General features: G+C 39.2%; 1 protein-coding gene across 1 annotated transcript in view; it reads right to left on the reverse strand.

Annotated features, from left to right (window-relative positions):
- The window catches only part of CAMK1D (calcium/calmodulin dependent protein kinase ID), a 488,172-nt gene extending 467,437 nt beyond the window's left edge, over positions 1-20,735 (reverse strand). The window contains exon 1 of the mRNA XM_020999741.2: positions 20,108-20,735. Within this exon, the coding sequence (XP_020855400.1) occupies positions 20,108-20,199 (92 nt within the window). The 5' untranslated portion in view covers positions 20,200-20,735. The remainder of the gene's footprint in view (positions 1-20,107) is intronic.
- Positions 20,736-21,184: the final 449 nt, after the last annotated feature.

Genomic DNA, 21,184 nt, shown 5'->3' on the forward strand with positions numbered 1-21,184 from the left:
TTCTAGTAGCAATGTATGGCTGTGAGAGTTGAAGTACAAGGAAAACTGAGTGCTGTAGAATCAATGCTTTCTAATAGTGGTGCTGAAGAAGACTTTTGAGAGTCCCTTGGATAGCAAGGAGGTAAAATCAATAAATACTTAAATAAATTAATCCAGGTTATTTGCTAGAAGCTCAAATACTGAAGCTGAAACTTAAATAATTTGTCCACATAATGACAAGATGGAACTCATTGGTAAAAAAGAAAAAAACCCTTTATGTTGAGAAAAACTTAAGGCAAAAGGAAAGGAGGATGACAAAGAATGAGATGGACAGATAGTGTCATGGAAACAATGAACATGAACTTGAACAGACTTTGAGAGACAGTGGAGAATAGAAGGGACTGGAGTGCTATGGTCCATGGGGTCACAGAGAGTCAGACATGACTGAATGACTTGACAGCAACAATAACAAAGATTTCATTAGCAAAAAAAAAAAAATCAAACAATTATCCAGACACACAAAATATTTTGCACAGTTCCATGTGACTAGATTGATTCAATTCAATAAAACACATACTGTGTAAAGACGTTGTGCCAGATGCTGAGAATATAAAGACGAAAATAATAACGAGACCTACACTTGTACAATGCTTTACATTCATAAATTACTTTACACACATTATCCTCATAACAAGCCTATAAAATAAGAGCAGATTTTACAGATAATCCAAACAATGCAAATCCAATGGGAAGAGGGTTGGCTACCTAGAAATCCTACATGCATCTCCCTTCCTGAAGAGTTTAATCCATAAGGTTGTACTCTGGATCTGGGTAAACTCTACAGGACCCTGTCGAAAACTGGGACACACCATAACGTCAGGGTGTTGTCAAGTTCATTTTCCCTCTGAGAGCAGTCAACACTACAAGGTAGTACAATAAGTCTAGAGGACTTCATGTATCCCTATAGAATATGGGACTTGCCAGAATGTTGGCAGGTTACCCTCTGGTAACCCCAAGTTTAGTTCCTTTCCCAGGGGAATCCAAACCACAGTGATATTATTAATCTAAATGACTTGAAAAAGTAGGAAAGGGAGAATTACATTAATTATCTATGGGCTACTATAAAAAAAATTATGTTTTCTAGATTGTAGATAGACTCCCATAAGTCTAAGGCACACCTGGATTTTTACCAAATTAGACTCTGTATGAAATAGTATTGCAACAAGTTTCCAGGGTAATTCAGGATGGAGATGAAATCAAAATCTCATTCTCTCCTGAACGCTTTTATTTGTTCAGAACATGAGACTTCTAGATTTTCCCAGCTTTTCTCTGACTTTTTTCCTTTTCTGTGACAGTAGATTTGTAATGACTGTTTCTACAAGTGAAATGCATTCCTTACAGAAGTTCCCAAGAATGTTTCTCTTCATTTGCCACAAGCGCAGGCCAAGCATTGTAGTTTGCATGGATGATTCTCCCCAGGAGTGTTTTTAAAACAATCGGATTTTACTTTGCCAGCATAGAAATGACAACAGAATGGCAAAGGAGATTTCTGACCTAAAAACAGTAATTAGGTGATTTGGAGACTATATGCTTCTGTCACAAACTCTTCTTACAAACAATGAGTAAGCTGCTTAACTCTGCATATTCCAATATCTCTACCTGCAAAATGGACATAATGAAAATTGCCAGATTCCAGTCTCAAATAGTTGCTGTAAAAATAAACATATTTGTTTTGTAAAAAGGAGTAACACTCCTGAAAGTATTCAAAAGAAAGACACTAAACTGGCATATGAATATAATGGAATATTATTGTGCTATACAGGCAGATTTCAGAAAATCCTGGAAAGACTTATATGAACTGCTGCAAAGTGAAAAGAGCAGAACTAGGAGAACAATATACAAAGAAACAGCAACATTGTGCAATGTATCAACTATGAATGACTTAGCTTTTCACAGCAATACCCAAAGGACCCATGATAGAAAATGCCATCACCTCCAGAGAAATAACTATGAAGTCTGAATGTAGATCAAAGCATACTATTTCCACTTTATTTTTTTTAACTTTTTTTTCTTTTGGTCTGTTTCTTCCTTTACAACATGACTAATGTGGAAATATGTTTTACATGATTACACATGTAAAACCTATATCAAATTACCATTTTAGGGAGGTAGAACAGGAGGGTGGAAGGGAGAAAAAATTGTAACTCAGTTTTTTAAATGAATGTTAAAAATTATTTTACATGTATTTGGAAAAAATAAAATACTATTTTTAAAAAGACACTAAGCAAATAAAGAAAAGTTCTACCCCCTGGCATGATGAGGCAAGATAAGGTGCAGCTACCGAGAATGCCTATAAACACTGGAGCCATGGAGACCCACCTAGCTCTTCTGTGTGACCTTCCTTAAGACTTCTCCTTACCAAGCTCCTCAGGGGAGACTTGTCCATTTCTTTTGTATTTCTCCAAAGGTAGAACCTTGGCCTGGGTTTTACACCCAGGAGATGTTCAAAAATGTTGCACAATTTGTATTTAGTCATGGGATTAGAACTGGAAACACCAGGGTTCTAGTCCTGCCTCTGACACATACTGGCTATGTGACCTTGTATAATAAGTTCCTTAACCTTTCAATATCTAGACAATTTTTAAAGACTCTAAGTTGCAGAGAAGGTGCTAACCTGTATTGGTAGAGGGTGTTTCCTCACCTGAGAGTTTCCTATGACAATAAAATCATAGTTTCAGTCCTTATCCTTATCTCTAGTTTTGGAAAAGGGGGGAAAGAGAAAACTAGCTTCCATGGTGTAGGTCTATGAATTTAGACAGGAAAACAGAGAAGAGTTTGGTCAATCTGAGTAAGGAAAAGGGCAGTTCTGAGAACTTTTACAGGTTACAGAAATTCTCTAGTTCCATCTGATACCATCATAAGAGCCAATGCAATAAATTTAATATATATTAAGTACCTACCACGTACCAGGCAACTAACAAGAGCCAATGATGGGAAATGAAGAGTCACTTGGAAAGTTCTGAGCCCTCTATAAAGGAAGGTTTTGGGAAGAGTTTATTGCTCTGCCCTGGAGCCCTCCAATCAAAGGAGATGAATAAGATGCTGAGCATCAAAAGCTGAGTCAAGCTAATGAGCTGTCAGGTGATCAGCATTTCCTGGAGGAGGCATGATGAAAGAATTGTACTACCACATCTTCCAAAGAAAAGGAACTCAGTTTGAAACTGTGACCACAACCAGAGTTTTATTTTCTGTGTTCAGAAAAACTGGAGGGGGTTCCAAAAAGGATAATGAAACCGTGAGGGAGTATTGACTTAAGAGGGAAAGATGAAAGGAGGTAAATGTATACTCCTACTAGCTGTAATAGCTAAGGCAGGATCAATCTAAATAGATTAGAGGCGACAGTTCCAACAAGATAGAACTTAACAGTGGTGCTTGTGGACATAACTAAGTACAGGTAACTCTTGATTATCTCCGCTAATGGGTTGGTAAAGGAACCCAGGTAATCCAAAATTACACTACTAATTTTTGTTTTGGCAGTAGAAGGGCTAGAGAGCAGGTCTCAGAGCCGAGAAGATCTGAATTCAAAGCCCACCTGGGACACTTGCTAGCTGTGCGATCCTGGGCAAGTCACTTAACCACTATCTGCCTCAGTTTTCTCATATGTAAAATGGGGATAATAATAGCACCTACCTCCAACAGTTTCTCTTGGCATAAAATAAAACAATATTTGTAAAGTGCTTTGCAAACCTTGAAGTGCTATATAAATCATATATATATATATAAACTATTATCATTGTTGTTGTTGTTATTTCTAAATGTGGAACCCATTTACAACTGTGACAAGCTGTGACCATAAGTAAAACTGCAAAGTAGGTGATTTGTCTTCTAAATCAAGAACTTTCCCTTTCGAAGTCCTTTTTTCCCTCCCCCATGTCACACTAGTGCTAGTTCTTCTCTAAGGCACCCAGTGACTTTATGCTATTTCTCCCCTCCCTCTTGTCAAAACAATTTAAAGTCTTAAGATCCATGGCAAATGAATGAAAACAAAACAATCCAATTCTTTTTGTTTATCTTAATTTTATTTTTTTCAATTAATAAGCGTAGTTCACTCATTCCCACACCCCTTACTGACAGGGGAAAAAAACACTTATAACATCTGCATGTGTAAGCAAAACAAATTTCCACACTGGTCATGTCAAAAAATGTATGTCTTAATCTGCATCTTGAGTCTATCATCTCTGTAAGGTAATAGGTATCATTCTTTATCATCAGTCTTCTGGAATCATAGTTGGTCACTGCATCGATGAGAGCTCCTAAGTCTTTAAATTAATTTGTCTTACAAAATAAGCTGTTCTCCTGGTTCTACTCTATTTCCCTACGTAAGCACATACAAGTCTTCCCCGGCTTCTCTGAAACCACACCTTTTGTCATTTGTTACAGCACAAGATTTGTGATTATTCACAAAGCAAACGATTTCCAATCGTGGATTGTTAGGCAGCAGTATCTTAACCAATTAGAATCTGTCCAAAAATTGAATGAGCTATCTCAGAAGGTAATGAGTTCCCTGCTATTGGAGGTCTTAAAAAAAAAAGGATGGATGCTCTCTTGTCAAGGATGTTATAGAAGGCGATTAATGTTTCAAGTGACAGTCAAACCAGATGACCTTTGAAGTTCCTTCCAACTTTTAAGATTTTGTGACATGGGATCTATTTGGAGAAATCAAGGTAGGTAGTGTTTTCTCAATATTTTTGAGACTCTACCATTGCATAACATTGATTCCCCTGCCACGTGACTCTGGAAGACCCTGGCTAGGATTTAGTATAACATTTTAGTAGTGCTACAGGAAAGAGGCTGGGAATAAAAGCATTACTAGGAGCTTACTCTAATGCAATGTATTGTACTAACCCCTAGAATCTATAAATATAAATTAATATGACATAACTTAGACATAGTCAGGGACAACCAAGTGGGTAATTAGTCACACACAGAGAAAAAAATACAATATAAATTTACAAGAATTTCCCACAGTCTTGGTCTTGCTGAGGTCACTTCTCACCTGTTTAGGTCACAATGGTATATGAAGTATGAATGACAAAAGAGGTGACAAGAAACAGAAAAGGGGAATGACTTCACAGTCCCTGATTTTCATCTTACACAAAATGTCTTCCCCTCCCCTCTAGCATTCATTCTTCATTTTAGGAGATTTATCAGGGAAATTACAGAGGGGAAAAAGAAATGTGGAGGGAATAATGACTGAAACAGGAAAACCACTAACGCATAATTTACTTTCTAGTTATTATGATGATTATCACCATTGTTAATAAGCTTTGGTTCCTTCACAATGGTTATTGTTGTGCAGTTGCTTGTTAGAGTCCCATCACTGGTAATCATAATAACAATATTACAAACTGTAATGCACTCATAAAGCTACCAAAATGTTAGATTCTGGAATGAGATGATTCAGGACAAAGCCAAGTCATAAAAAGGGGGAAAGCTAATGGCTTTATGTTTTGGAAATAAATGAATGACTGAGAATGAAAAGATACTGTTTTTGCAATAGAAGAGTATCTTTTTATATAATACTTGAGGCAAAGATTACTAAAATACATTTAGTACTGATGAATATTTCAGGCTCCCATGCTCTCATATTTTGGGCCACATTTCTCCTAGTCATTTTCAAATTCTTTCCTTGTCATTTATGTCCAGACAAATCTACCAAGAAATAGTGGAACTATGTATTGGTCCAAGTCTTCTGGAAAACATTTTGGTATCATGCCAGAAAAGTCATTATATGTTTATTCCATTTGACCACATAATCTTCCTACTGGGCATGTACCTCCAAGGACACTGAAGACAAAAAGCCCCATATATACTAAAATATTCACAACAGTACTTTGTGTGACATCAAACGACTAGAAACAAAGCTGTTGCCCACTGATGGGGAAGTGATTGAACAAACTGTGGTATGTAAACATAATTAATACTATGGCACAGTAAATGATAAATCTGAGATATGATAAATCTGAGATATTCAGAGGTACCTGGTAAGGCTTATGTGAACTGATGCAGAGGGGGGGATCAGAACCAAGAGAACCGTATAGGCAGTGACTTCAATAATGCAAATGAAAACAAATCTAAAAGGCAATGGAACTCTGATTAACTGTAATAACCAGCGTTGGTCCCAGAGAACAGATGCTGAAATGCTGAAACCTCCCTCATCTCATTAGAGAGACAAGGGACTACAGGTGCATAATATTTAATGTGTCATTAGACACAGTCGCTGTATTGGGTTGATTGATTTTGTTTGGCTGGTTTTCTCTGTTGCAGCAGAAAGTACAAATGATGGTGAAGGGGACCATGTACGTGACTGGTAAAAGATCAAAAGACACTAATGAAATACATTTTAAAAATAAATCCACCAATAAGAAATGAATACACTAGGTTACTCAGGTGCTAATCTGTATTGGTAGTTCTCCACCAAGAGTTCTCTTCACTGATAAAGCCACAGATTCATTTAAAACATACATTCACACACACACACACACACACACACACACACAATATTCTCTATTTTAGCTCCTTTCCTTGTCTGTCTCATTTAAGTTACACTTAACAGGAGCCATAATTCATGAAAAGTTCTTTTCAGCACCTAATCCAATCCCGATATTTCACAAGAATGAATGTTGCTCATCCTTCTTTTTTTTTTTTCTGGTGAGGCAACTGGGGTTAAGTGACTTGCCCAGAGTCACACAGCTAGTGAGTGTTATGAGCCTGAGGCCAAATTTGAACTCAGGTCCTTCTGACTCCAGGGCTGGTGCTCTATGCCATCCTTCACTTTCAAAGAGTACCAATGACATCACAGAGTGATGTCTTGACTCAAGCATGAATTGGATTTAAGTGAGGCAAAGCTGCACAAAGTCATCAGCCTCACTCTCTCTTCCAGAGACATCAAAGTCCAGTGGCAGAACAAAGTCAGGATGACTGGCCTGGGATTCAGTAGATGACCTTGGCATCTTCGAAGTCTGACCAAGCTCTGAGCGCTCCACAATGACTGCTCCAGCTGCATTCCTGGCCATCAGAACAAATTGTTCTCATCTGCCCATTCCTGGGAAAGTCTTCACATGCTTGGGGTAGACAACCTCCCCCCAACTCCCTGACTGGTTTAAGGCCTGTCAGTTACCCTCATAGCCCATCTGCCAAGATGGTTTTACTGGGGTGTGGGTACTGCAAATGCTATAGCTTCTTGCAGCCACAGGTGAGAGTTGGGTGACAAGTGGACACCAAAGGAGGATGAACAACCCTGAAAAGGGCTCAGAAAGTCTTCACACCAGAGACTTGATGAATATAACTTCCCCCACCACCACCGCTGCTACTGTTGCTCTTGACAATGAGAATGATAATAACCTAGATAGCAACAATGATCATGATTGTAAAAGAACTATGCTTATCCAGCCTGACATGTGGGGAGCTCATTCAGATGCTGGTAGAACAGCTACAATCTTAGGCACCACGGACACCTTCTCACTAGGCTACAAGTGTCATTGCTTACACCTCCTCTCTAGAGGTTATGCTTTTTAAATGTACTTAGGAAATCCAGACACTTCACCCCTTTCAGACCTTGGAGATCACGACTCTTCTTTTCCCTACAGTCACTATTTCTGGCCCACTGTCTTGAAAAAGAAAAGAAAAGAAAAGGAAAGAACAGAAAAGGAAAGGAAAGGAAAGGAAAGGAAAGGAAAGGAAAGAAAAGAAAAGGAAAGGAAAGGAAAGGAAAGGAAAGGAAAGGAAAGGAAAAAAAGGAAAGGAAAGGAAAGGAAAGGAAAGGAAAGGAAAAAAGGAAAGGAAAGGAAAGGAAAGGAAAGGAAAGGAAAGGAAAGGAAAGGAAAGGAAAGGAAAGGAAAGGAAAGGAAAGAGAAAAGAAAAGAAAAGAGAAAAGAAAAGAAAAGAAAAGAAAAGAAAAGAAAAGAAAAGAAAAGAAAAGAAAAGAAAAGAAAAGAAAAGAAAAGAAAAGAGAAAAGAAAAGAAAAGAAAAGAGAAAAGAAGAAGAAAAGAAAAAAAGAAAAGAAAAGAAAAGAAAAGAAAAGAAAAGAAAAGAAAAGAAAAGAAAAGAAAAGACCAAGGGGTCTAGCCTTAGATAGTTGGGACTAGTGCAGTCTATAGCATCATGGAAGATTAAATCAGCTTCCTCTCTTGGACTCTGAATCTCCAGCTCCTAATCCAGGCTTTGGGACAAGATGTCTTTCATCTCTGAAAGGGTAATTCCTGCTGTTTCCCTTACCACTATGTGTGAATTAATCAATACATCCAACAACCTGAGTTTTGGCCAACAAACTTTATCACAGAGTAACAATTTAAGACAAAAGAAGTAAACATTTGGAAAAAGAATAGAGCTTCCAAGCCTTGACTACCTCTCAAGCAGCTTAGGGGGGAATGGAAGCAGGGAATAAATAGCACATACATACACTCAGCTCCTCCCTGGAGAGGGAGAAGGAGAAGTAGAAAGTGTCACTTTTTTCTCCTTCCCCATAAACTTGGTCACCAAAGTAGATTTAATTCAGCCCATCTTTACACTCAGAAAGTTTGTTCCCTGAGTCAAATCATCTCTCTGCTACCCTGTCCCAACTTTCAGCAGTTCTGATGGCTTCTCTCAACAGCTATTTACAATGGCTTTTGGTCCTCCCTTCTTCCTTCTTCTCATACGCACGTTCCACTTCTCTTAAACACTCTAGAACTTAAGAAACCCAAGCAAACTGTCTGGTCATTATGTTCCTTTCCCAAGATTCTCAAGTCATTGCCCTCTTGGTAGGCCCAAATACAGGCTACTCATAATATAATCCTGCTGAAGATAAATCAAAGACCTCTACTAATAATTCTGAAAAAAGATCTCCACAGCCGAAGTCATTCTTAGCTGCACTGCCTAAGATTGATTGAACAAATTAGCTTAATTTTATCAAAAATTCCCTTGGCCAAAAGACATATTACTTAAATGGAACCTACCCAATCGTTCTGGAGGAAATCCACATGTCAGTGTTCCTAATTTTTAACAGCAAAGTGTGAATATATAGCAAGATGAAACACCTGAATAAAGCCAGATAAAATTCATCACAAAACCTGACATATGGAAATGTGTGAGAATGTGATTGTGTAAGCTGGGTCTAGTTTTATGTTCTCATTACTGGCAGATCATGCAGCCACATGACCATATAATAAAAGAGTCTTGGGGGGCAGGGGACGGAAGCCAGTAGAGGGGGAGACTAAGTGACTTGCCAGAGTCACACAGCTAGTAAGTATCAAGTGTCTGAGGCCATATTTGAACTCAGGTCCTCCTGACTCCACTGTACCACCTAGCTGTCCCAAAAGAGTCATTTAAATTTATAAAAACAAGGATTTTTAAAGACTATAATCCTTGACACCTCCTTAAAAATACTAACCCATTTTACAAAGGCTAATCAATATTCTTTCCCCACCATCTGGTTCATTAAATCCATCACATAGAGAACCCCTCCTCCTCCTGAAGCTGGTGGAATTGAAGGGGCTAAAGAGGCACATCGTTTGTCCTAACCATGATGGCAAATTGTCTCATCAGATAATTATGCTGCTCTAAGCAAAAGTAGTCTGAGTTGCACATTACTGCAATGTACAGACAGAACCCATTTTAGGAATGGGGTTGCATTCCAAAAACAATTCATTTATTTTTAAGTTAGTTCTTTAGAACCTAGGAAACATTTTCTCATAAAAACAATGTTATAATAATGGCTTTGTTCTCAGGTTAGCACATAATGTGGCCACTCAGCCTACCATATGGCTAAAAGATATCATTAACAGTACCAGCCTTAGCCTGGGTCCCAGAAGCCTTTCAGAACAAAGGACAGACAAAGAAGGCCCAGAAAAAGGAAGGAAAAAAAAATATTTCCTTTCCTTTCTTGAATACAGGGCCAGCCAAAAGCAAACTTTTGAAACAGGTGAAATTTGACTTTTGCATCCTGGTGCTTACTAGCTGTGTAATTTAGGAAAATCATAGCCTTCCAAATCTCAGGTTCTTCATATGTAAATTAAGCACAGTAATACCTGTAGTATCTGCCTCACAGGGTTATTGTGTGGATCACATTAGATAATGTATGTAAAGACTTTGTAAGCCTTAATGTGCAATATAAATCTCGATCATAATTATCTTTGCTTTGGTACCATGTAATAGGGCACTTGGTGCCCTTTGGCCACTCTATGTCACCCACTTTTGTGCCCCATTCCCCATCTGTATTCAACAGAATCATCCATGTTTTAAAATTATCCATCTCTTCTCACTCCAATCAAAACTACTTTTCAGTATGGCTGACCTCAGGTAACAGTTAAGAGTAAAGTAATCAAATTGGAAAGCAATTAAATTAAACTAATTCACACTAATATGTGACAGACTGACAGTTACATAAACCTCCTAGAGCTATTTGACTTTTAAAAAGATGTTACTTGCTAACAAAAATGAATCATTAATTGGTGACATTTTAAATAACAGATAATAAAGCTAAATTTTAAAAATTTAGAGAAGAGTAGGACCATTACAGATAGGTTCCTGGGTCATCTCTCATCCGTTTATGTTTTTTTACTATTTCTTTCTTTCCTCCATTTCTGAATCAGTAATTTCTCTGAATTTCCAAGGTGGGGGCTTTACATGGAAAGGAAAAACATAAGAGTTAGGTAAAGTTTTGTGTATATAAAAATAATGCCATATACATTCCATTCTAGTAGAATATAAGGTCCATGAGCTTGAGGAGAGTCTCACTTTTGAAGGTATATCTGCAGTATCAAGCATGATGCCTAGCACAGAGTAGGTGCTTAATAAATACCAGCTTGCTGCAGTTTTATTTGTTAGCCTATATTTGGTGATCTCTTCACAGAACATGTACCTACCTCCTGCACACCAAACTCTTATTATTTTTGGTCAAGAGAAACAGAGATAGCCCTTATGAACCAGAAGAAAATTTGACTAATTCCAGATTTGAATGACTTTTCCCCCAGTTTACCCTCTGACAAAAATGCTCATGAACACTGAAACAAAATAACAGCAGTTTGCTATTTTAAAAGGACCTAGATGAGAAATACAGGCCAAGGATGGCTAATTCATGAACTGTATAAATCCATAATTAACCTAGTATTTGGTATACCTACCTCACAACACTATGTAAAACCAATAAATTATTTGGGATATCTGAAAAGCTATAAAAATATGAAACACAAATAATTCCACCTGTTCATATGACATATTGTTATTTTAATATATCCTAGCACGCAAAGGGATATGGCATATTTTAGCATAAATCACAAAACATCATAGTATGAAGCCATTACAAAATGAGTTAAGTAACTGTTTAAAACATGATGGCCCATGAAGGAAGAAAAGAAAGCATTAAAAGAACATTGAAAAAAGGTGGGGAAAGTGTTTAATTTGAGAATGGAACCACATTGGCACCAAGGAAGGCAAAGTGGTTAAGGGGTATGGGTGCTGGATTTGACTTTGGAGGTCCTGACTTCAAATCCTGGCTACTGGTATCATCTTGGTCAAGTCACTTAAAAAAAAAAAATCTCTGTGCCTCAGTTTCCTCATCTGTAAAAACTAGGCATTGAATTATGGCCTTTAAGGCATCTTCCAACTCTAAAATCAATTATCCTGTATTATTTTTAATTACAGTTAGGAAAGATGTACACCAAACTAGCAGTATCCCCTCATATGTTATTAAAAAGAAAATATTCCATAACAGATTTATTAATAATATAAAAATGGGAAAATCTACAGGTCCAATAACTGGGGCATGGTTGAATGAATTAATAGATCAATGAGATGGAATATTATTGTGTCATAACAGATTGCAAATATGAAGACAACAAAGAGCTACTGAAAAGCATAGAAAGTGGTGCAGAGTGGAGACAGGAAACTATTTTTAAAATAGCAATAATATCTATTAAATGTGCAGAAGAAAAAGGAATCAGGAAGAGACAAAACAAAAAGAGATGTTACTCATTGTTTTGTTAAAGTTTATATACATATAAATAGTTTAGAGTTTATAGTTTCACCTTTGTTCATCTGAATGTTTGTTTTTGATGATGGCTATTCAGTTTGGAATAAAAGTCTGGGGTCTTTGGGGGGGGTATTTTCTGTTGTTGTTTTTTTAAAGAAAACACTCTTGTACAAGCTCTTGTAGATGGGCAAAGAGAAAAACAGCCTTGGAAGCCAGTGTAGATATGGAGAGACAAAATCAGTGAGGTAACAAAGGTGAGGGGACAAGCTGTAAGAGCTGACAAAATAGGCCACATTGAAACAGAATCAGGCCTGTGGGAAGTTTTAGGCTATGGTTTCTTTTGTTAATGCTAGACAGCTTAAATGGAGCACATGCTTGCACACAGCATGGTAAATGACTGAAATACTAGTGTTCTGCTGAATAGTCCATATGCACTGAGCATTCAACATGTGTTCTTAACTGACTGAAGAATGTTTCTGGTTTCAGAAGCCCGATTTTTCTTTCAAGGCAAAGTATGCTCAGTCCAACTTCAGTGCCCCCTCAAACCCCTCCAAATCTACTTTCAACATATGCTAATCTGTTCCCCCACTTCTGCCCCTACCTGCTACTAATCATTTGCAGCCAAGATAAAAATATTGTCCTTGTTGTTCAGTCATGTCCCACTCTTTGTGACCCCATTTGGGGTATTCTTGGTAAAAAGTATTAGAGTGGTTTGCCTTTTCTTTCATTTTACAGATGAGGAAACTGAGGTAAGGAGGGTTAAGTGACTTGCCTAGGATCACATAGTTAGTAAATGTCTGAGGCCAGATTTGAGCTCCAGTCTTCCTAACTCTAGGCCTCTATCCACTGCACCACCCTAGCTGCCTTATAGAATAAAAATAAATGATACCAATAATTGGCATTTATGTAGCACTTTGAACATTTACTATTAGGGATGGTTCTTTGTTGTCTGGAAGGGATGGGAAAGATGCTACACGTTCTCCAATCTGTGGGGATACCAGGAAAAAGTTAAAACCGTAACCAACTACTGAAGACTATTTGGCCTGCTAGAACATACATGAACACAGCCTGTGATCTTCATTTTTAAGTCATAAATGAAGCAGTCATCTAATCTAACATCCTCATTTTACATATAAGAAAACTGAAGCCCAGTGAGGGTAAGACACTTTCCCAAGGCCACACAGGCAGCGATTAGAAGAAGGATTTGAACCCAGATGCTCTGACTTCTTCGACATTCTTCTTCCTACTATATTACAATACCTAGTTTTGACTAACTTTAGTAGACCCTGATTAATACACAAACTGGATAATCAGTGTGCAATCTGTAGTAACAACAAACTGTCATTATCACCACAATAACAAAAACAACAACAATAAAAGGGTGAGGGGGATGGAGAGATCTAGAGGATGGCCCTAGGTTAGAGATATCAAAGACACCTATCCACAACACTCTGGGTATGGCCAGAACCAGATTAAAATGTAATAGGGAAATATTTAATAAAATAAATAAAAATACGAGAGAAGACAGATCATGCTGCTGTGTGGCTAAGACAATGTATATAAAGGGAACCTTTTTAGTTTCCTGTTTCCATTTGAGTTGGATAGCGTTTGCCCTAGACCGGAGATGGGGAGCCTGCGGTCTCAAAGCCACATATGACCCTCTAAGTCCTCAAGTGTGGCCCTTTCACTAAATCAAAACTTCACAGAACAAATCCCCTTAATAAAAGGATTTGCTCTGTAAAACTTGCACTCAAAGGGCCACACTTGAGGACCTAGAGGGCCACATGTGGCCTCAAGGCTTCAGGTTCCCTACTCCTGCCCTAGATCATCAGAATATGAAAGCAACATAATAGTAAATTATCTGGAGTCAGGGTCATGTCATCCTAGTGCCAGCAAATTTTCGGGAGTCATGTTAGTATTTATTCCTGGGTCCAAATGTCCTTTGTGTTTTAGCCACCCTATAGACATCAAATTGTGTGCCTGGAATCAGGAATGAAAATTGGATCCACAGATTCTACACACAAGACTCTGCTGCCTTCCACAAGACAGTCACTCTTCCTTTAAAGAGTAGGAGACAGATTCTCTAAAACTAAATAAGGGGAAGACAAGAACTTACAGTTTTCACAGGTCTTTGCTATGCTTTGTGAGCAGTTCTGACTGCCATGGGCTACAAAAATTGACCAATAAGGTTACATCCACTACCTCTAAAATGAGACTAATCTTCCACAGAGAAGGAGGAGGAGAAAGATTGATGGGGATTTAAGAAGATTTGTTTGGGGAAAGGAGAGATTAAGGGGCTTTGTGGACCTAGTCAAAGAAAAAACTCACCAAATTAACCCTTAAGATCCTCTGCTGACCTTAGAGAAGTAGCTGCCCACAGAAATGCAAATATGTTCAGTGTGATGATTAAGGTCCCAGATCTAAATGTACAAATTCTTCAAGATAACAGCTCACTTTAGTCACTGGCAGGGAAGGCCACATATCTCCAGGGTCTGGTTTTTTTTTTCCAGAGTTCCACAAATATGCACAATAGAGACTGTTCCTTTCTTCAGTACGAAGGCTTTTTTTTCTTTTTTACATATTCATTTCAAACACACTAGCAAAAAAAAACAAAAAAAGAACTAGCCATACTTTACATTTGTGTTGTTTCCACTTAACCTTTGGAGATTCACTTCCCAAATCAGTTGGAAGAGTTGTATGCTAGTGTGACAAGTGACACAGTTCCCCCCATGTTTACCCCCTGCAGGCAAAAGAAAGCGTTTTCACTGGGAGCAAAACAATCCTTCCTACTGCTAACATTTCAGTCCTTTGTGGGATACACCCAAAACACAATGATTTACCCTCAGTCACAGAAAAGAGTGCACTTAAAAACACCTTTGTCCAAATAAACTGTGCAGGATTTCTTGGCACCAGAGACTGAAAAAAGCTATTCTGCACAAAGTAATAATAATAATTAGCTAACATTTATATAGTGTTTTAAAGTTTGCAAAGCACTTTACATACATGATCTCATTTGAAACACTATGAAAGACCACATGAGTCCAGCTGAGGAAAGAAGGCACTACTGATAATGGTAGTGGATGGCAGGGAAATTCCTTTGAATAGTTTTTCAATGATACATCTTCAAAATTAAGAGGTCCATAAATAGCTAAGGTGTGTGTAAACCCATCAGACAATAACTAGGCATAACAGGCATCCAGTAAACACTTGTTTAATCATATTAAATCGTTCAATTCATATCATGTCCCAAAAAAAGCAGAAAATGAAAAATTGGAAGAGCTAAAAGGGATTGTGAGAGCAATTCCTTTTGATGGCAATACAGGGCTTTCCCTACCCCTCTCAACACCCTTTTTCTTCTTGAAATAACACTTCAAATGACTCTCAATGACCTTAAAATGCTGAATGGTTCCAGGGTAAATAACCATTGAGGCAGACTGCCAGATCTGCCAAAAACTTTAATTTCCTTTGTATTTCCTTCCCCCCCCACCCCCCCAATTCCCCGACTCCACACTCCAATCAGGTTCAGGCAATTTCCCAACTGGTTTTACAGATGAATCGATTACATATGGCCTCAAAGAGTGAACGTATTCAGAATTTTTCTGATAATATGATACCAGCAGGGTAAGAGAACCCTTGCCATGCTAAAGTTTCTATTTCTGCTTTTCTTATGTATAGCATCACTCAGCAGGTATACATTGACTGAAAAAGAGTAGCTAATGCTAGTGACATTAAAAGGATGAAGTTTAATTGTCTTATAGACAGTTTCACTCTGCCACTAGCAGAATACATAAACATATTCAAAACAGAAAACTGACCAGTCTAAGCCAATTTCATGCTGCAATTGGCTATTAAAAATATTGCCAAATTCATGTATATGTGTGTGTATGTGTATATGTATATGTATATATGCATATATATACACACACACACACATACATATATATTTTTTTTCCTAAGGCCCAGAGAAGACAGGTATGTGATTTACCTGTGGTCACATATAGTCATTGCACATCCAAGAGAAGAACACAGGTTTCTCTCATTTCCAGACCTGGGTACTGGGTACTCTACCTCCTATCACACCACAGTGCATTGCCCAGCCAACCAAATATTCATTACTATGTCTCCTTAATTTGTTTTTGAGTCTATACTAAAATAGCAATGCAAAAGTAATGCTATTTCTAGGAACCATCATTTTCTAACTGAAAATATATATTAAATTCCAGAAGAATATTGTCTTGGATATGCCCATTACTGATGCCTTCTTCTCTAGTCTCGTGCATGTTATAGACTGTAATCAATTTTATAGACTGGAATGACGGTTCTGACTTTAAGGAATAAGTTCTTACTAGGCAAAACACCAGTCTTTTCTTTTTATACACATATGCCTCCAAATAATAGATTCTAATCTTCTTTCAGAAGCTGTTAAGAGATCTCTGTAGCTGACTGATGGACAGCATATCTGGCAAAAACATACAAAAATGAATGCTACTCCTAGCTTTCTGTTACATTATATTGATATGCTTTCAGGACTCTAGAAACATCCTGCTAATAAACAAATATTAATCAAATAGCACTACCTTATTCCCTGAGGTAGCTAAGTGTTATGATCCTCATTTTAAAGGAGTCTAAACTGAAACATGAAAGGATGTGAAGCATTTGATCCTAAGTCCTAACTCACTGGTACAACATCAACAAATTCCAGAATCCATCACGGGCTCTAAGTCCTTTCTTCTAGACTGTCTTTATCTTATTCAGTTTTTATTTTCCCTTCAGTTCCAATTCTATGTGACATATATCTTATGCCACCAAATCCTATCTGTTTACCCTTCCTTAAAACGCACCTCGCTTTAACTAAACAGACTTGATAGCTCTCCCCTTTCGCCTCTGCCACTCAGTGCTCAGCTTCACAAAAGAAATGAGCTGGCTCAGTCAGCTACACAGCAGATTGCAAAAGTTTAGAATGACAAGTTCTCATCTTTTCTTGAAATTACTTAGGTCAGGCAATTGCCTTCACATTAACCTGTGCTTTTCCATAAAAATGTAGAAGGGACAAAAGGGGACAAGAAATGATGGCCATTCAACCCTTCCAGAAACAGTCAAAGTGCGAGCAAAAAAAAAAAAGGTAGAAAGCAAGAAAAAGGAAGAAAGAAAAGAAAAGAAAAAGAAACTACAGAGCACAAGAAAAATGCATTCTGATCCTAATGGCAGTTTCTAGACTTCCCTTAGCTAGATTTCATTACAAATAGAAGAGGGCCAAGGCTCAAAATCAGCCATGAATGAGCTGGATACGGCTTCCACATTTAGACACCGGCCAAGGCCGCTTGGGCTTCTTGCAGAGGGAACTGGGAACCAATCACTTCTAGAAAGTCCAAGAATTTCTGGATTATTGGCATTAATCGACTTCTGTTCTTTAATTGTGCTTATCATCTTCAGGGTATAGCACAGAAGCAGATCTGAAACCTATGCCTCCAGCATACCAGCCCTTTAGAGGAACTTGATAAAAATGTTCTTCCAAATGATTATGGGCTCATAGCTTGAGTGAGAGTTGAAAGGAATCTTAAAGGAGTCATTGAGTCCAACTCCTTACAGAGGAAACTAAGACATAGAGGTCAAGTTACTTGCTTAGGTTTCCCCAGATAGAAAGTGTCTGAGGTAGGATTTGAATACAAGTCTTCTTGACTCTTAATCAAACTCCCTATTCCCTACACTACAATGCCTCTCAAAGTCTTGCTATTTTTTTCTTTCTAAATAACTCAATTCCTTAGCATCTACAATGGAAATCTGTGCACAGAGCTTTCTCAAAATGTGATGGGTCCTAGAGGTTGCTCTTACAGGGGCTCTTTGGCTTTCTTTAGCTCCTAAATATGAACTTGAGTCCATCATGGGCAACTGATCTATAGCAGCAGCAGCAACAGAGGAAGTCATTCGATGAAACAGTGAAACACCTGGGTTGATCTTCAGCGGCTTTTAGCCATTGCAGAGACGGAGATATGTTCACCTACAAAACAAAAGTCAGCTAAGCGAAACTACATTAACCTATCTGGGAAAATTAGAGCCAGCTATAGAAATTACAGTTTTGATGAGTGAGTTAGGAAACAAATCACACTGGGAAAAGCAAACATGCCACCTTCCTACTATGATTTCCTTTTTTCCAAATCCATCCTCTTGAAGCCCAAGAATCACATACCTAGGATGACAAGCAGTGGCAAGATTTGTATTACCCAGTAACCTGAGCAGCTGAGAGAACAGGAGCACCTGAATAAACTTTAAAAGTTTTTTCAAAAGTTTGTTTTTCGTTTTTTTTTTTAACCAAACCAATCCACTAACTGGCTATACTCAGAGCGAAATGCTCCTCTCTCGATTAAAGCCCAAGTTCTTTTATCATGTTTTTTAAGTAGACCTAAAAGCAGAAATATGTCCTTGCCTAATAATAATGATAATAATCATAATTGCTATTATTATTATTATTATTGCCATGTCTTGCATTTATATAGTCAATACCATGTCTTGTATTTATGTAGTCAATATAGTTTAAGAAATGTTTTACAGGAAAAAAAAAAAGTTGTCCCAAGAAGGTTTAGTGCAGTTTCAAGCTTTATGAGCTTTAAGATGCCTATATCATCTAATTTTATTTTTCTAGCACTTTAAGACAGGACAACTATTATTATCCCCATTTTAAAGGAAAAGAAAACAAAGTCTCTTAGGGTTAAAATAACTCTTTTAAAATCACACCACCCATAAATGGCAGAGAGGGGCAGGGCTCAAACCAGGTCAAAGCCTGCTCCTTCTATCATACCACACTTCACTGCCACATGCCTAGGACAGCCTTCCCTGAAGAAAGCATGAGGAAGGTACAATTCTAGTGCTCAAAGCATTTGCTGGAATTAGAATCCAAAGTACTTGAAATAAACACATCTCACAACTTCTCTTTAGACTGTCGCCTGCTAATAAGAAGAAATCTATGTAGCTGCAGTAGACACTGGCTACACCTGAAGGCAAGCCATGTTCAAAAGCCTGGCACTGCCAAGAGAACAGGGCAGCAAAGAACAAGCTGATTGATCAAATATGACAGCTCCAGACTCCCCCTTTTCTCTTCACCCTTAACAGCTATGCATACTTCTACAACAAACAAGATTCATGCGGTACATAGGTACACTCATACATACACATGCATGTAGAAATTTAAGGGGGAAGAAGATAACTTTTGTTAATATGAGCCCTTTTGCACTTTGTGTAGTTTCCCCTTTGCTATTATCTCTCTCAACTAATCTGACTCCATTGACTACACCCCCAAAAAAATTAGCTAAGAGGTAAAAGACGCACTAACAACTATTAAACTACACAAAATGCTGAAAAACCCATCCAGTGTCTTCTAATTATTTCTGCTCTTCTTTAACTGTGTCCACCAGTCAAACTGAACTGACAGACACTGCTAGGAGCTACTGAAATAAACAAGTGTCTCTGCATACTATAATATATATATATACATATATACATACACACACACACACACACACACACACACACACACACACACACACACAGGGGAAAAGATCTACCCACATGTGACCCTGAACACAGCAGAATTATCTGATGATATAAACATGGGTCTGTCTAAACACGCCCAGCACTTGCTGTATAAATAGCTAGCTGTTGTGTTTGTCAATTATGTTAGGTGCATGTAAACATATACTATACACATGTATATCTAAATGAGTGATATTACAAAATCGTATCATTCTTGAACTCGATGTGTTTTGGACAACATATCCATTGATATAGGTACAGTGTAAATACTCAACATACGCATAATGTAAATATTCACCATATTCAGCCTTGGGCGCAGAGATGGATAGAAATTAGGAGGGGGAAGGGGGGGCGGGAATCAACCTCTGGGGCGAGCTATTCTCTGAAAGCCACGAGCACACAACACCGCCCTGGGTGGGAACGCACGGCCACACACGTCTGGGTGTTGGAGGGAGAATCTGCAGAGCCTCGAGTGGGACAATGAGGACACTGCGATCCCAGCTCGGTGCAGTTGCAGCGGGAGCCGCCACAGCACGCACGGCCACGGCCGCCGCCTCCACCCTTTCCCCCTCCTTCCAGCCCTTACTTACGTTCCCAGGGTCTCCTTGAACTCGAAAATCTTCTTGATGTCCTCGGCTTGTTTTTTCCAGGAGGAGCTGCTCTCCCCGTTCTCCCGGGCCATGGCAGCCGAGTGTCTGGGGGAAGTGGAGGGACTACCGAGGTGGGGAGAGTGGGGGTGGTGCGGCGGGGCTGGAGGAGGCAGTGCGTAGGGCTATGAAGAGGGAGAGGAGGCGATGGGCTCGAGGAGAGCGAGCGTGGAGGTGAAATGTGCAGGTCCTGAATGGATGGAGAGCAGACTAGCCCTCCACCTCCACCACCACCACCACCACCACCACTACCACTGGCCGCCGCTCCTGCTCCTGCTCCCGCTGCCGCTGCTGCTGCCGGCGTGCGTGCGTGCTAGGGAGATGCTCAGAGAGGGAACCAGAAAGAGACTTTCAACTGCAGCGGTGCTTCCTCTTCTGCAGTTTCCTCTTTCACTCTCTCTGCCTCGGTCTCTCAGGGTCTCTTATTTCTGCTCTTCTCTGGCACAGACTTCCTGCCGCCGCCGCTGCTGTCTCCGCTGCCGCTGCTCAAACGGCTCCCTTACCGCCTGCTGCAGACCCCACTTTCAGCTACTTTTCTTGCCTCCTTTTTCTCCTCCCTCTCTCCCTCCCTCGCTCACTCGCTGGTTCCCTCCCTCCTTCTTCCCACTCTCCCCTCCCTCGCTCTCTCTGGTTTGCTGCCTTCGGGAATGTCTTTGCTCCACAGCGCTTGGGTTCAGACGCCCTGCCCTGCCCTCCTCACCCCCCCCCCAGCAAAAAAACAAAATAAAACAAAACCCACCAATTGCAATAGTCCTAACCAGAGGTGAGAATTTCCCCCCACCGAGGTCTCCCCGGGTCAGGAGGGGCTCCAAGCTTCCTGTCCCGGCTACTTCAATACTCCTCAGAGTGGAGATGGGGACTAAAGGGCGCAGGGACACGAGGGGGAAACCCTGTTGGTTTTCATTTCTTCTGCAAAGCCTTGGGTAGGGGCCCCTCCAAAAGGGATGTTCTGTAGGAAGATTTTATTTTGTGGGGGAAAACACCGGCTGAAAAGAGATGGGAGTTTCTATTCTCAGTCAC

This window comes from Phascolarctos cinereus, unplaced genomic scaffold, assembly GCF_003287225.1.
Source record: "Phascolarctos cinereus isolate Bilbo 61053 unplaced genomic scaffold, phaCin_HiC Scaffold_1;HRSCAF=81, whole genome shotgun sequence".
NCBI classification, from domain to species: Eukaryota; Metazoa; Chordata; class Mammalia; order Diprotodontia; family Phascolarctidae; genus Phascolarctos; species Phascolarctos cinereus.